The 16,729-nt window shown below is 41.8% G+C and overlaps 1 protein-coding gene across 2 annotated transcripts; it reads right to left on the bottom strand.

The window, feature by feature from the left end:
- Positions 1–775: 775 nt before the first annotated feature.
- LOC143333020 (plastin-3) lies at positions 776–14,992 on the bottom strand. Of its 2 annotated transcripts, none has more exons than XM_076750935.1 (16): positions 14,935–14,992; positions 9,403–9,507; positions 9,048–9,199; positions 7,096–7,213; positions 6,746–6,878; positions 5,824–5,905; positions 5,571–5,736; positions 5,310–5,452; positions 4,428–4,523; positions 4,130–4,325; positions 3,627–3,705; positions 3,398–3,515; positions 3,175–3,305; positions 2,274–2,397; positions 2,061–2,185; positions 776–1,966 (listed from the first exon to the last, which is right to left on the bottom strand). In XM_076750935.1, exons 2-16 carry the CDS (start codon positions 9,461–9,463, stop codon positions 1,834–1,836), a joined length of 1,857 nt encoding a protein of 618 aa, XP_076607050.1. In that variant the 5' UTR covers positions 9,464–9,507; positions 14,935–14,992; the 3' UTR covers positions 776–1,833. The 2 variants fall into 2 exon arrangements, with proteins under 2 accessions (XP_076607050.1, XP_076607051.1); XM_076750936.1 differs by lacking the exon at positions 14,935–14,992 and adding an exon at positions 9,615–9,761.
- Positions 14,993–16,729: the final 1,737 nt, after the last annotated feature.

Below are 16,729 nucleotides of genomic sequence, written 5' to 3'. Positions count from 1 at the left end.
AAGTGAAATCTTAGCAGCAGGGGGAGGAAAAACACATACACATATCCAGTATATACAGCGTATATATACATATATACCTCATAAAAGAGGTACTACTTAAGATAGGCACTACAAATGAAAAAGAGCAGTAACACAAACAGAAACTGAAACAAGAGAAAGGAGAAGCAGGCAGCATTAAAAGGAAAGGAGGTAAAAGCTTGGCTCGTGACAGAAATGTTAAAGGAGTTCATGTCTGCTGCAGGTGGTCCTAATGGAGAAGACACCCTAATCCCCCCAGCGTGGGATTAATAAAGTTATATCTTATCAACCAGCTACCAGCAGCCTGTTAGCTTAGTTTAGCACAAAGACTGGAAGCAGGGGGAACCAGCTATGTAGACTCCAGAAAGTCACTGCATCTGGTTTATACCCCCCGTAAAACTACTAATTGACGTATTTATGCTTCGGTTCTGATTTATAGGCTGATGATAAAAGGCGCTGGTAAGTGGTTAATACTTATGTTGCACAGAGCCAGGCTAGCTGTTTCCCCATTTTCAGGCTTTATGCTAAGCTACGCAGAGCAGCTGCTGTGAGTATTTAAGTGACAAACACCAGTGTTGAACAGTTCCTTTAAATGTTAGTGAAATGTATTGCATTGTCAGGTGTTTCTATTATTTTGTCCACCCCATTTAGACTGAATGTGAGAAACAGCACCACAAGCTGCAGCCTCAAAATGACCATACCGTTGATATTTTGAACAATTTTGACATTATAAACTATAGAGACGAAACACAGGAGCAGTTTTCAATTCATATTTATTGTTACATGTAAAGCACTTAAGAGTAGACAAACAGACCAAATACAATTTGGCCACTGTCGTAGAATATTGGGAAACTACCTGGAATGAAGTTACTGTTTATATTTGGTAATGTTGAATACAATAGAAAAAAGGGAAAACCTTAAAGCGTGAGTACAAGTCGTCTTTGAGACAAGAGGAAGGCACAGCAGAAGCCAGGAGAGTCCAGTCAGCCTGCTCCTCATCCGACGTAACAGACACACACATACACACACACACACACACACACACAAAAAAAACAAAAAAAAAAAACAGAAGCCCAGAACGACAGAGACTGGACACCTAAAAACAGCATTTACCTTAAGTCATAATCCCAAGACACAAACAAAAGACGCGCACAAGAATACAGACAGCACATCAGGCCGGCCATTACTCTCATCTGACCGTATGGTTCCTGTATGTAGAACTTTATGGTGCCAGTTATTAATACATGCTTGAGCTCTAAGTGCCGGGGAATGTTTGGGTGTTTTCTGACATGTGCTGCACCTAAACATCCCACCTGTTGTTTTTTTTTTTTGGTCTTTTCTCACCTTGTCGAGCATGTATTGGTTAAGTGCGATATTCCGGAATGTGTGTTGCTTAGTCAAGGATATACTTTACTTATCAGTCTGAGTAAAAATATGTAAACAACCTTGCAGCTGGAAATATGCATACTGGCTTTATAAAAAAAAAAAAAAGACAGCATTCTTATACATCAAAACTTCTGCATATTGAAAGTAACAAGTTGTCCTCTGTAACAGGAGACCCATCTCTTTAAAAATTTTAGTGTTGTTGACTCACTTTAAATAAGAGGACTGCACATTATTCTTCGGTAGACACCTCAAAAGAGGCAGGGATACATGCAAATTTTGACTTCATACCGTTGTGTTATTCTCATTCAACAACAACAACAACAACAAAAATAAACATTCTTCATTCCTTCAGTTGGTGGAGCTCTTTCATAACAATAATGGCTTGTGGGTATGAGTTTGGTAAGTGTCACAATGATCCCAGCCAGTGCCTTAGACTCGCTTCATCCCCCGACCCATCAAGCAGGCAAAGACTGTCATCACCATTTTCGGCTTGACCTCCACGAGATCTTCTGGGAGAGCGTAGACACGGGCTCCGATCTTCCTCGCCATAGAGACGGCGTATCTGTGAACAACAAAAAGGTTGACTTGTTTAAAATTGTTCAGTTTCCAGATTAACTGCTGCTTCTCTCTCTCTTTTTGGCACAGAAAAATCGTACTTGGCGTTCTCCAGCTTGTCGTCTTCGGAGAGGTTGCCGGTTTTTATCAGGTCGTAGCTGATGCTGCCGGGCTGGATGGCGTCTATCAGTTCCAGTACCGCCAAACTGCTGCTGATCTCCTTGTCCTGATCACCACACGGCACTCAGATTAAGGATGGAATACACAGGCATGCCTGACTCATGGGAAAATGTATGGAGGAAACTTAAATTCACCTTAAAGCTTGAGATCTTGGTTGATTTTCCAGCATCTGCCAACGTTTTGTTCACCCACTTTAAAATGATGTCATCATTCACTTTCTGTCCGTCACCCAGTTCCTCCAGTACATTCAACGTATATCTGAGAGAGTGGAGAGGCAGCGCGTTTGTTACGCATACGAACCGAACGCTCCAGTTTAATTCCTCTTAAAAAACAAAAGACCACAGAAGAAACTTGAATTCTAATCTTGCATTTTAAGAACAGACACCAAACTTTAATTGCAGCCCAGACTTCTGCTTCGCTGTGATTTTTGGGTCACTCAGACACTGCTAACTCTGACACAAAGCACATGAATTGCGGGAAACTACTAAACATGTCAACACACATCCTTTGTGACAGGGAGGCAACAGAGTTTATGGAAATGTGGTCTCAACGTGGAGGAACACACACATTAACAACACCACTGGCATGGAATAGAAGTTACCAACTAGCAGCTCCTTTGAAACGGTTTACAGTAAATATACAGTTTTCACTGTGAATCTGACAATGAAGACAATGGTGATTGTAGTGTTTGAAAATACCACACAGAGACACACTGACTGAAAAACAAAACGGCGGCTGGATGCAGCAGTATTCATTTAGCGTCGTGGTCGTGTATCCAATCAACCGAACGGTTTGATTTGTTTTTTCCTCTTCAGAAAAGCTCAGTAATCCCTTGAGAGTAACCGACTTCTGAGTCTCCTGGTTCCAAAAAAATACATCTGGAGGCCCTCATTTGTCATTTTTTTGTTCTAAATATATCATGATGCATAAAGAAAATACTTGTTCTCATTACTTTAAGTATTAAATAATGCGATGCAGTATTTCCATTTCTATTTTCCTCTTTTCTGAAGTGATCCTGATGCAGTTGTGTTTTACCTTCTCATCAGCTGCCACACCATTGCCAGAGTCAGGGTAGCGTTGCCATCGTTCAAGTCCTGCCCGCCGATGCCAACGAGGGAGAACTTGGCTGTTTTGCCCAGTTCCACTGCATAGTTACAATTCTCCAACTGAGGGCACAAAATGAAAATAGCTGTTTAAACAGCCAAAACCTTTCTTTTTTTCCCTCCACTCGGACTGATTGAAAATGAATCTGATTTACCTTCTTCATGTTGGTTCCGATCTTGGGGTAAGGCGGCTTGTTGACCTTGCTGTTCCAATCAACGGGCACTTTAATCTTCTCATAGAGTTGAAGGATTACCATGGCATCCTGTAGGTCTCTGTTTGATAAACATTCAAATTAAAGAAGATAAAAGAGAAGAATAGAAGACCCCACCAGGTGTGTACAAACAGAGATTAACTGTGTTCAGGATTTCGATTGTGGCACGTACCCATACAGATGATTGACATGTGGGTTCACTCCCAGAGAGTTCATCCAGTTTCGGAATGTCCTCTCTTCTCGTGTCTCACCTAGACAGCAGAGGATCATGGGATTTAGGGGGATGTCAGGTGACACAGCTGGTGACCATACTGGAGGCCTCAGTAATAGTGAGTATATTTCTAAATATGCAGCTTGTCCGTCTCATCAGCTCTTTCTAAATAATTCTCAGAGGTCTGAACTTTAACTTTGTTGCTCACCTAGTCATGAATATTTAATTTTATATAGATTTACACAAGTTTTCTGGAGGTTTAAGACCAAGTTCAGAGGGACAAGAACTGAAGACTAATTCAGTCCACAGCTGAAAACAACTTAGAAGGCACAACAACACACCAGTGGACCTCCATGATGGTTATAGATATGGATACTGGGAGATACGTGGAACAACTACACGGCTGGAATACTGAACGTTAACGATCCAATCGAAAACTGACTTCTTCTGCTCTCCATACCCACCTTCCAACAGTCCCCAGTCGATGTCCTCATTCTCAGGTTTGGTCAGCGCTGGATATTTGTTGAACAGATTGGCCACAAAGGCAAGGTTGAGTTTGGGGTTTCCGCTGACGACGTCAGCTGGGGTGACAAACTGTCGACAGCCGAGCTTGTCGGCCTGCTGCAGCATGGCCTCTGCCCTCCTTATGTCGTCTCTCTCCTGAACAACACACAGAGCACAGCCTCACATCAGACACACCGTACAGCTGTTACCATGTGCTGGAGATACTCAACGGTGAGTGCCGCCTGTCACAGCGCTTACACTGAAGCCGCTCATGTCAATGTCTATGCGTGGCTGGTCTTCCTCAGTGCCTTTTGGAGAGATTTGATTCAGGAGGTGGAAATAGGCCTTTGAGTCCTGCAAAACAATATAAACAAAAAAAAAAAAATGTACAAATGAACGAGCGAGAAAATCCATCGTGTAACATACTTGTAAGTTTTGTTTCATTAAGAAAGCTGTACTCTTAGTGAGGTACTGATAAACTTGAAACTGCCTGTGAGCAACTCTTACTGCGTCAAACAAGTTTTGTATGTTGTCTGCCACCTGCTTAAATGCAGATGCTTTGGGTTAGGCATTTATTAAGTATAAGCTATGACATTACTCATTGCATTTCATAGAATTAAAGCAAACAATGGTCAAGCAAGACATGGCATGAGAAGAAAATACACAGACAACCAGACAGGTGCAAAAGACAGGTGCAGTAGCTTGTGTACCTGCCTGGTGGATTTATGGAGTGGCCTCAGAGTGTCATGCAATATCCTCCCAACAAATACTGTACATCTGACACAATAATTGTTATTATTCATCTGAATTTCCTTAGTAGGCAAAGAAACAAAAGCACTTTTTAACCACAAAATGTGTACATAAACTATGCTAACAAACACGTCTCGATCTGCTGACAGCTAAAAGACGCTGCCCTTTCAATACCATTTTTGGACCAGTGTAGGCAAATATTAAAGTGAGTTTGTGCAAACATAATCATGCACTGCCTGGCCCAGTGTGCAGACAGATAATTGTGTTGGAAATAAACCAGTGAAAAAAAAAACAAACACCTCCAAAAGAATGTAAAACCAAAACTTTTTATTTTCTAAGTATACTACCTACAACCTGCATCTAGTGTTTAAATACTGGATTCAGGCTCACCTTGATGTCACAGCTGAAGTTGTTGATCTTCTGCCAGCCAGCATTTTCCAGGTGAAAGTTTGCCCAGCGCAACAGCAGCTCTTCTGGAGACAGCTTCATCAGGTCCTCCAGGGTCTCCCCGTCTCTCAGCAATGCTGCCAGTGCTGTCGAGGAGTGTTAATGATCAGTTAAGCTACTTGACAACAGATGAGGAGACGCTGGTGATAGGAACACAGACTCAAATATGAGCTATGTGATGTCTCTATCAACTACGGCCTGTACCTTCATTTCTGCTGAGCTCGATGTCGGCAAACAGACCGATCTTGATGATCTGCCACAGGAGGCCCAGCACCAGGTGAGGCTTCCCCTCCTTCAGGTCTAAAGCGCCAATGTTCACCACATGGCAGCCAATAGCAGAAGCCGAGTTCAGGGCCAGGTTCAGATTCTCCTGAAAGTTTCAAAGAGTCAGCTGTTGGAAAATTCAAGTACAAAGTTAAGAGAAACTTCAGCCCTGGAAAGAGCAAATTGAGCTGACCTGTATTGTAAACGGTGTCAGCTTCTTCTTATTTATAGTCCTCTCATCGATAGTGTCTGGCACGGACAGGTTGATCATTTTGCTGTGCAAATGAACAAAAACACATAGATGACAATGTTAAATAAGGCAAAGACAGCAGCCCAAATACTCATTGTTGACAAAAGATGAATGAATGTGTGCAAACTCTTTCAGGAACTCAGGAACAAAATACAATTTTCCTTGTGGCCAAGCTGTTTAACATTCCGACCAAGTAATTGCAATGTCCCCAGAGTCCAGCTGGGGAACTATGTCGCATGTCATCGCACATCTCTCTCTCCCCTCATTCCTTGTATATACTGAATACTAACAAAGAGCAAAAGTGCCTCATTTAAACTTTTTACAAATTTTGCCTCTCGTTGTGGAGATCAAGGCAATATAAAGACAATGCATGCACATGTAACAATTGGCAAAATGCCAATACTATAAGAAACATCACTTTTCAGCTCTACAATCTGCTTTGTGCTCATCTAACAACCAACATGACAAATTGTTGATTACTTGTAAGACTTAAAACCTTTTTTACCTGTTCAATGTTAACTGCCATTCAACCCAATATGATGATATGTTTAAGTCATTTTCTGCTGATATTTGTGACCCTTAAACTGGTGATTTGACAAAAAGCGATTTATACATGGAAGAATCATTTATGGATATTTTTCTAATGAATGTAATAGTTCTGTAATAGTATCAACATCTCATCTGTAATGCGAGGCAGAATGTTGTGGTGGTTGACTGACATTCCCCAACACAGGCTGGTATTTGTCTTTTCCTCAGCCAGAATGTGATCACAACATTAGGTGCAGTGAGACGCAGGTATTTGACATTTACTTCACAGGTGAGGGAGGGAGGAGTTGTGTTGCTAGCTTGAAGTGAAAACTCTTACCAGAGGACTATACCGTCTCCGACAGACGTGAAGAGAGAGTCTGTGTTGGGGTCCATGGGCAGGACATGGTTGCAGTCCGAGTCCTTGGCCAGAGCAGTGTTGATCCAGTTCACAAAGGCATATCGCTCCTCCTCTGTAACGATGATCATAAACAGGCATCAGTTAAACGCTCAATTTAAACAACATAATGTAACAGTATCGCTCATAATGACCCATTTCAGCGGGTCACATTGTCCATTATGGGTTTCTTCGATGGTAAATGGCGCTTCTGTAGCTGGAGCGCAGAGGGTACAAAGTCAACAGTTTATGACAAGCTTTAACAGCGGCTGGAGAGAGGAAGGAAACATTACCAGAGAACGAGTGTTGTGTGCCTTCACACATCCCTCCGATAGCCAGGATGCCTTCTTTTCTGTTGATGGCTTTGCGGAAAGTTTTCGCGATTTCACTGCTCCTCAGCTCCTGCACGATCTAAAAAGAGACCGGAGAACGCTCAGAGACAAAGCACCACCGTGCCACTACCATCCTACACTGTTATTTATGCTGAAATATATTGTGTGACATGAAGGTGAGGTGACCACATGAGGGTGGCACCTGAATACAAAGCAGTCCAGCACAACTCAATCGCAATCCACCACTAACTAGACACAGACACAATACCTCAATGCAAAAACATAAAATGTAAATAATACCTTTATGACAGTATCAAAAAACTAAAAAACAAAACAAAAACTAGACTTTATGTAAATTACTTCATGTACATGTGTATCTAATAAAGTGCCCATTGATTTGTATATCTCTCTGTATATCTGCAAATCTATTAAGACCTCACAATCAAAAAGACAGAAACTTAAGCTGCAGTAAGTCTGTGCAAAAGCCTCAAACATCTTCGCTTGTTTTACTGTTGTTTGCGTCCCTTGCTGTCTTGTCCAGCTCCTGCTACCCATCATGACAGCCAAGGTCACTCGGCAGACAACAGCACTGCTCAGGTTTCTCCTCGCTGGCGTGAAAGCATAAAGTCAACCTGGAAGCTGAAGGGCTGAGAAGACACGGCGAACATCTAGGCTAGTGACTGAGGTCCAGGAAGATGTCGTGTTGATGGGTTCATAAAAGCTGCTGATGTTGTGTTGTGCATTTAAGTACAGTGTAGTGATGTAAAGTGCGACTGTGCACTCACTACACATCTAAGTACTACAGTGTTGACTGTGTGAGTGCCAGTATGTCATTAGTGTCATCAACAGTAACACTAAACCGCTAGAGCTATGGCTGTTATCATCCTTGACACAAACACCACCCTCAGGCTTGTCCCTACATCCCAATATTAAATAATTATCTGTAAACACTAAATGAGTCTCAACAACAACTAAAGGGGCCATAGAGAGCTCTGCGATGTGAGCTCATACTGTATGCAGCTTATCAGTAACGCACAGCATGTGAGCTGCTTCAGACAAAGCTGCTTTGACAAAACATATTCTATGCTAATAGGCGTGATATTTCCTGAAGCCGAAGTTATCTCTGCTTCATCGGTGATCTCAGCCCCACAGACGCTGAGTGTGACCACAATGAGCTATTTAGCCTGGCACAGTGAGACTTGTTTAAAAAGCACAGCACAATTCATCACAAACATACACAAGAGTCATACACATTTTTGGGCACTCTAGGTTAAAGAGGTAACCACAACGAGAAAATCATGACCTTTCACAGACAATTCCATTAATTTCTGCAAATTAGCAAAAAGCTTTTTTTTTTTCTTTATCTTAACACTCACATCCATGGGCAGTAAAGAGGACATCCACATTCACTCCCCATGCATTAAACTTGGGTTGTTATCGTTACCTAAGAACATGTTTTACAGTTTAACACACGCCCAACTAACACAATGGAGCAGTGCCTTTCAGTAGCTAACTGGAAGTCCACTGTGGTCCTCCCTTCCCGCCAGCACATGAACACAGTTTAACAGCCAAATCCAAGTTTTTCAACTGAACAGCAATGCACCCTTAAATGGCACATCTGAACACAGTTGCTCCGTGAATGGCTGCTCTCCCTAAATGACTGCTCCCTCATCACTGCTGAAAATACTGGAACTCACGCACCCACTTTGCTGACCTCACTTCCACATTCCTTGAGTATGTGTGTGTGTGTGTGTGTGTGTGTGTGTGTGTGTGGTTTGTAGAGGCTTTTCAACTCTGCCATGCATATAGCTGCTAAAAGTTGCTTTGCATACCGGCTCCATTCAGGAGGGCGAGGTGCTTATTGGCAGAAGAGAAAACAAAGACCAACAGAAGGTGAGTTCCACTTGACCTACCGCCAGAAACTCGTCAAAGCTGATCTTATTATCCTTGTTACGGTCGAGTTTCTGGATGATCTCTCGAACCACGTATCCTGGTAGAGCATGGCCGGCATTTTTAAGGAGTTCATTGAGTTCAAAATCACAGATATGCCCATCGCTGTCCAGATCTACAGGAAGACAAAACGAACCATTAGATACCATCAGACATCAGGACATGGGCTGAAAACTCCTGTAACAAAGATATAAAACAGTGTACAGTGATATAAAACAGAAAGAAATAACAGTCTTAACAAGCTGTAACCAGTACATATTTTGATTACACGATTATTAAATGTCCTCATTAATGACAGACATGATAAAATCTACTCACCAATTTTTGAAAAGATCTCCCTCATCTCCTCCTTTTCCTCCTGTGTTATCTTTGCAGACATTTTACTGTGATTGACCTGAGGTGGTCAGTCAGAGAGAGGTGAGACTGTGGAGAAGAAAATGAGCGAATAAAAGACTTGAGTGGAACCCAATCTCGATCAGCCTCCCACAAACCACATTTCTGCCCCTGAATTGCATCCAGACTGCCGTAACCTTCTGTGCCTTCAGCCCCCTTAACTTGAGTCAACCCTCTCACTGCTCGCTGTCCTGCTCCTCAGATCACAGACCAGCCTCAACTTATCTGCCTCCTTTGCAATGGAGAAGTGACCTTTCCACTCTCGGCAGAACAAAATACCTTCAGTATCTTCTGTCCCGTCTAAAAATCTTAAAGCTGTACCTCATGTACCCGACCCCGCCCGCTCATCCCCACCCCTGCTGATCATATCTACTGTTCTCTGCAGTTTCTTGCTTGAGCTCTTTTTCCTTTTCCAAGTACGTCTCTCTCCCATAATCAAAGTAATTTCCTGTTAGCTCCATTGTATAGCAATGAACCCATGTTGTAAAAAAAAACAAACAAAAAACAGCCAGAGTAACTCCAGACACAAACAGAACGTCCAAATCCTCTCAAACTGACCACTTTGACTGTATCTCCTTTTGCCCTTTTATCTGTCCTACAAATGAAATTCAGTCATTTTATTTTAGGCTTTAAATATTCTTTCAAGCAAACTGAGCTAGCTCAGCTGTAATGAAAAGCGATGGAGAGCGCATCCAGTTTTATGTCACAATGCAACATCTGGAATATTTGTGAGCCTTCTGTGAGGGCTGCCCCTCTGAAACGTAAAGGACCTTGAGGCTCTTCTATCAGGTATTTGTATGGGTTATACTTAAAAATTTTAGCTGAGGTAAGTGTCCCCACCCAGCTGAAAACAATCATTTAAATGTGTGAAGACTAAATTCACATAACAAGACTACAGCTAGGAGAGTACAGTTATTCTGAAAGTTCCTTTGCTTGACTAAGAACTCTGTGTTTCTGAACTCCTCCGAGGGCAACGCAACCATTTGAAAATCACAGAGAATGAGGAATTCCTCTGAGTACCTCCTTCCCGTTCAGTAGTGGCAGAGGAATGCATGAGGCCTAGGCAGATCGAGCTTCACTTACAGAGAGGTAGGCAGGGTGTACTGCCTGGCTCTCGATGACTAAACTGGTGTGTTGGCATTCCTTTCGAACACAAGTGTTCAGAAAACAAAGATGAGGCTTATACTGCGGTCAACTGGAGATCACAGATTTTTCCAGACAGAAAAGTGTTCCCATTCCCTGATTTAAAGTACAGATTGTTGCTTTTCACCGTGTATTAGTCAGAAATCCTGGGCAAGGCCATTTCTGGTTTCCACAGTACCGCATGTTTAAAACCATATTAGGAAATAGCTGACTGTCTAGTTAGTCAAATGGATCATAATCTACCTGATTATAAGAAATAATTCTTAAAAGTAATCTATGCTTGAATGGGTGACTTTCTTTGAGTGCTTTCAGCCAGTCTTTCTGTGGCCACAGCAGCCTCACAGGCACACAGTCAAGCAGAGAAACAATGAACAAAAGTCCAGTAACCGTGCATCCTCTTTCATGAATGAAACTATTAATAGTATTCATGAAAGATGATTCAACAGTAGCCATGTGGTCAAGATGTGACTCAGTTCCTGTAATGCTACTCTCCCAAACAAAACAAACTGATGAAATGACAAAACTTTGACTGACAAAATCAAAAATAAGCTTGTTGTCAAATGAGATGTAAAACAGTAGAAAACTGGGAACAACAGTAATACGGGCACATTTGTCACTTTAATCAGCAAAAACACTAACAGAGATGCTTTTAAATGCCACTCTATGAAGCCCAGAGAACAGGGTGTTTTTCTTCTACAAAGTAACACTAAATCGTGGCAAGCACAAACTCCTGAGTAAACGATTAGGAAAATGACGATGCCAGCGTTGCTATATTTAACTTCTCTCCAGAAGGATGTGAAATGTGGCTGCTGAAGTCAGCCCAGCTACAATAAGGGCCGACAAACATTACGTCTTTGCCAGCCCTTGTCACACCCTCGACAGAGGGAGACTGGAAACAGAAGAGGGGTTAAGTACATGGAGCAAGGGCACAGATGGCAACAGACAAATGTGAGACGTATCACTGCTGCAATAGAAGAATAGAGGGTTTGTAGTCACTGTCACAAACCACGGCAATAAGTCCTGTGTAATGCTAGAAAATGAGTTCAGAGTGTCAGGCTCCAAAGACAGTTGCTGGCTTTGACAGCTGAACGGTGGACTTCGAGAGAAGAGAAAATTCCTGCACTCCTCAACTAAGTGCAACAGCAAACTCGGCTCATGTACGCCTGAAAGGACATCAATACTACTGACAGAGTCCAAATCAGTTGGGGCTCGGCTACAGAGCAAGAGTTTTAATATCAAAATGTTGCTGCCATTCTTTTGACTAATAAATACAATAACAAAAAATATTTGGAATATATTTCCAAAATTGAAATTTTTAACTTTAGACTAAAAATAAGGAGGGATTCAAAAAGCTCCAGTGGGATGCAGTAACATAAAATAAAAACTAAAGACTCAAGTTCTACATCTGTGTAAGTTGTCAGTATCCAGGTCACGTGATATCTAGCAGTAGCAAAACAAGACCCACTGGACTTGTCTTGTAGTCTTTAATTCACCATTCCTTCAAGATGTCCTCTCAGTTCTCTTGCTCTTGTTTTGCAACTAGATATCACCCATACACAAGTATTTCTGTCCAAGCACCAGCTTTAATTGCGGAGCCAAAAACAGCACGTTGACGCTGTTTACAATCGCCTTTGATGGATCTTTCAGTCAATTTAAAGCAGAGGGCTGATCCCAGATGGCTGAGTTAAATGTGTAGAGCTGACACACCCCGTCCTGCCAGTGTTTCATCCACACAGTTACATGGGAAATATGAGGCACACAAATAGATTTGGGCACTCTTCCCAAGTGTGGTCAAGCTCATACGCACACACCCAACATGCTCTGCAAGAATTCGAACATTTTTACTCAGTCACAATCGCCTGCAGATGTGATGCAAACTGACTCGTAAACACCAAGCTGTCTGTAACACCAGCCCTTTACTTCCTCTTCAGGCTGTGTGGAAAAGATAAGCACGGCCATCCTGACAGGTAAGGAGGAGGTGACGACAACAAATGCTGTATGTGGAGTTTACACAACTCTGACATCATGTCCAGCTGCAAACTCAACACCATGGGCTGGGTTTAGGAGTATCATAAACGCTCACCAAGCTAGCATATACCGTGAATCACCATGGAAATATTCAAATGAAATAGTCCCTTGACAGTATCCCTAAATGTGAGCAGTTACTCTCTAAAACTTGCTCTCTCTAAAATGCAACTTCTTACCAAATGAAAGTATATAGCTGTAGCAAAGGATGCAGCACATCAAGGACGTTTGTGCTTAAAAGACGTTACCACAGGAATCCCTACTAACCACCATTTAAGAATGTCATTAGACAGGTTATGGAGGTGCCATGATTAACAGTGTGTATGCTGTTTATGCTAGAGGTAAGCAACCACACCTGCACAGGTTTGCAATTACAGTCACTGCGAAGTGCTCCTCCTCGGACAAGCATGACACATGCTCTTGAGCAAGACACTGGATCCCTCTCTAGTCCAAGGCCATTTTATGTGTCTGACCCCAGACACAAACAAGGGACACAGACATAGAGAGTTTCTTTGGGGATAAATGACTCATTAAGAACTTGCTACTTGAACTTGAAACATTTTCTATTCACAAATAAATTCAGGGGGTTGTAGAGAGAGTGCTTTCTGATTGGAATAATAATAAAAAATACAACACGTAAAGAGGAGCACAAAAACACAGTAGTCAAAGACAAGTGCATCTAATAACTTGATCACTTTCACTGTGAGGGAACACGTCAAGGGACCTGTTTAAAATCCTGACAGCACAGAAAGTGGACAATCTGTTCATGCGCATAAAATGTAAGCACACTCCCTCACCCTTCCTGCCTATCTGATTTGTCTTCACAGAGATAACATCAGACATGTAATGTCTGTATTTAAAACACCTACAGCAGGCGCTCTCACGTGGTTCTGCAGCATGCACAAGGGAAAGTGGCATTTTACTTCAGCTGTTGTGAAGCATACTCATACCACACATGCAAGCTCATGGGCAATTTGACCACATCAATCAGGCTAATGACAGGCACAGAGTTAAAATGAATTACAGCTCTTGTCTTTCCCACAAAATGAAATGCAAACAGCACTTTTTCCACTGCTGACACAATTAACAATATTTGCTCTCCTGAGGCCTGATTGTCTTAAACAAATTAACACATTTTCCCAAACACACAGCGTCTTTAACCCTGGATAGACAACGAGAAATACTGAAAAAAGTCAAAAATCATCAGCAAACAGCAGCAATGCAAGCAATAGGACCGCTGATGAGTGACTGTATTCACAACACACTTCTTGTTCCAAGTCACAATATTTCTCAAGTTCAAATGTGGGTCTGTCTGATACTATTAGGCATTTTCGCTCGACCCTGTCCCAACAGTGATCCACAACTGGGATCCCAGATGTAAGTGCTCTGCAGCTCCAGATGGCTGGACAGGAAAAATCTGGTAAATCACTCAGAGCAATAAACTAGTTTACATAAACCACTGTTTTACATGAGCTCAAAAGCACAGAGTAACTAATCAGGCTGCCTCCTTTCAGTGCTAAAACAATTAACTTTCACAGTGTACTGTAACACCCACTTTAATACAGATTATACGAGCAATGTCTTTTTTTTATAGGATCAGCTAGACCCACTCATGCGAGTGGAAATCCACTGTCCAAACGTCTCATACTAGTTCAAAAGAACTGTGCTGGCATCACATCAAGTGTCAACAGAAAAACATGTGAACTGTCATCAGAAGGACAAACCGGGAACATTTTAACAATTAGCGCAGGCTCCACCCTCGCAGCATCCCCCGGCGAACGGCGGTGTGCGAAAGGGTTGAGACTTACGTGCTTCTTACTGGGACATTTTTCCATATTCACAAATATGAGGCGACAGCAAAAAACATGGAGCCTGTGCACACTAACACTGAAATTACTCAAATTAGCATCTACGCGGAGTTACTACTTAAAAAGCTGTGTCTTTGAGAAAGAGTTACTTCTACTAAAAGTTACCTGCTCGCAAATTAAATAAGTGAGACTAATTTAGCTGAGAGTACTAATTTAGTTCAGACCTGTTCAGCGCCGTAAGAACGAGTACGCTGCATTGAAGGTGTAGCTAAAGCTAGCCGGCTAACGACAGACGTGCAAGTTTTATGGGCAGGAAACTATCCCTGTTTACTCTCGCAAAGCCACCCCTTCAAGCACAGGACAACGGCTATCACAGAGAGGACAAGCTAGGACAAGAATGTTATTTTACAAAAAGCTACTGAGACAAATTCTAGCAGTAAACGGTCGTTGGTCTAGAAGTTGCCAGGACATTGGTACTCACTGTCGTTGCGCCTGAAACTCCAGACAGCGTCCAGCTTGCGGTCCTGCCTCCTCCACGTAGAGACAAAAGTAGACGGCGGTTGGAATGTTTGCCCCGCCCCGTCGGTGACGTCACCGCCAGACGTTGGGATCCGGTCTGTCGAGCCTGGTCAGTGCTGAAAACATGACAAATGCAGTGTGAGGGACAGAAAGCGCAGATTAACAGAGAGAAGTTAAAAAAAAAAAAAAAAGTGAAAAGAAAGAAAGAAATCATAAGAAGAATATTCAATAAAAAATAAGAGTAGAAATGAAAATAGAAACCAGACAGGAGCAGTTATACTCAAAACTACAAGGCAGTGTACATACAGTACCCACCACCCGTGTTGTATTGAAAGTAATAGGGTAGTATTGTCTCAAGTGAAGGGACATTAGACAGCAAAGTATATGTGAGAGTAACACGATACCATCTATTATAACAACACACAGCAGAATAATATATAATATGATTAAGAAATCAAACTTAGTATTTGTCTGTGTTCCACGTTCTTCCATTGACCTAGTTCATTTCTCTTCTAATGTACTGTCTTTGTTTTATGTAGACAACATTTGTATGTGCTATATGGGAGAGATTACAGCTGCATTTTATTGTGCAATCTGGCTGAACCTGCTCTTAACATAACCGATGGTTTAAAATTAACAATAAAAAAGAAATCACAATATATATGTGGGTGGAGGTACGTATGTGTAGGTTTTATTGTTTATATAAGAGATGTTGCCTCCCCTTGGATCTAGATGAGGTGATAACATTTTACAAGGTAAAGATGTGGCACAAAAAAAGGCTAAAAGCTAGCCCTGGAAGCAACAAAGTCAGAATATGAACAGACTGAAATCGATTTGCAGTCGAAATTAGGAGGGTAGCGGCTCAAGGATAGTGTGCTTATGAATTATTAATATCCACCCATTCATCAATGCTTCTTTTTTGCAGTGTAACATACAAGAGGGTCAGCCTTTAGTGCCGATAAAGGCCTGTCAAGAAGTGGAAGAAATATAAATCATGCTGGGTCTACAAGAAGTCATTGATGAGGTGGGCCAAAGGGAACAAGACTGTGGTTTTAGATGCTCTAAGAAACACAAACTGCCCTCAGGAAAATAACTTTATGGTGCAATGTGAAAAGAAGTTTACCTGAAGGGTTTATACATTTTTGATTCCTCAAAACATATCAGCAAAATAGTGCAAGCACTTAAAAAATAAATAACCGTCCTGAGGATCTGTTGACCAGTGTGGTAAATGAATCAATAGTTAATGACTTACGTGATTTACAGTGTCAGTTCAAGGCAGGAAAGGAGACATCAGAAAATGCAAAACATGGTGGTATGGAGATGGTGACAGTGTTGATGATACTACAATGGGGGAAACAGTCAAAACAAATTCCATCGGTGTTAATGCCAAGTGTATGTGGGCTTTCGCTTGTGCTGTGTTAAAGGGGAAACAGACTGGCAGCTTGGCAAAGCAATCTGTGATACGGGAACAGCAGCAGTTTTTGTTAATCAGAAGCCAAATGCATTATGAGAAAAGCGCATAGAGAATTGCTGTAATAGACTACTGCAGGGAAGTCATTTGTAGACTACAAAATGTTGAAGAGTGTAAAAACACAACAACTGCATGACTGAACAACGTTTGAAGAAGTCATAATGACAAGAGGTTGGATAATGAAAGAGCAGTTAGTGAAATATGTTGCTTGAAATATGAGACATAAATATGAGACATACAGTGAAGTGGTGAAAGCTAAATTGAGGATGAGGCATATGGAAGTATT

Source organism: Chaetodon auriga, chromosome 15 (genome assembly GCF_051107435.1).
Source record: "Chaetodon auriga isolate fChaAug3 chromosome 15, fChaAug3.hap1, whole genome shotgun sequence".
Taxonomy (NCBI): Eukaryota; Metazoa; Chordata; class Actinopteri; order Chaetodontiformes; family Chaetodontidae; genus Chaetodon; species Chaetodon auriga.
The sequence above is the reverse complement of the archived record's forward strand: the minus strand, read 5'-3'. Positions and strand labels throughout refer to the sequence as shown.

Excerpts from the sequence above, each read along its gene's own strand:
- LOC143333020 (XM_076750935.1), bottom strand. The coding sequence starts at position 9,463 with ATGTCTGCAAAGATAACACAGGAGGAAAAGGAGGAGATGAGGGAGATC. Across the intron at positions 7,214-9,047 it reads GCTTTGACGAGTTTCTGGCG|ATCGTGCAGGAGCTGAGGAG; the intron begins GTAGGTCAAGTG and ends GTCTCTTTTTAG. Across the intron at positions 3,306-3,397 it reads TCGGAACCAACATGAAGAAG|TTGGAGAATTGTAACTATGC; the intron begins GTAAATCAGATT and ends TTGTGCCCTCAG.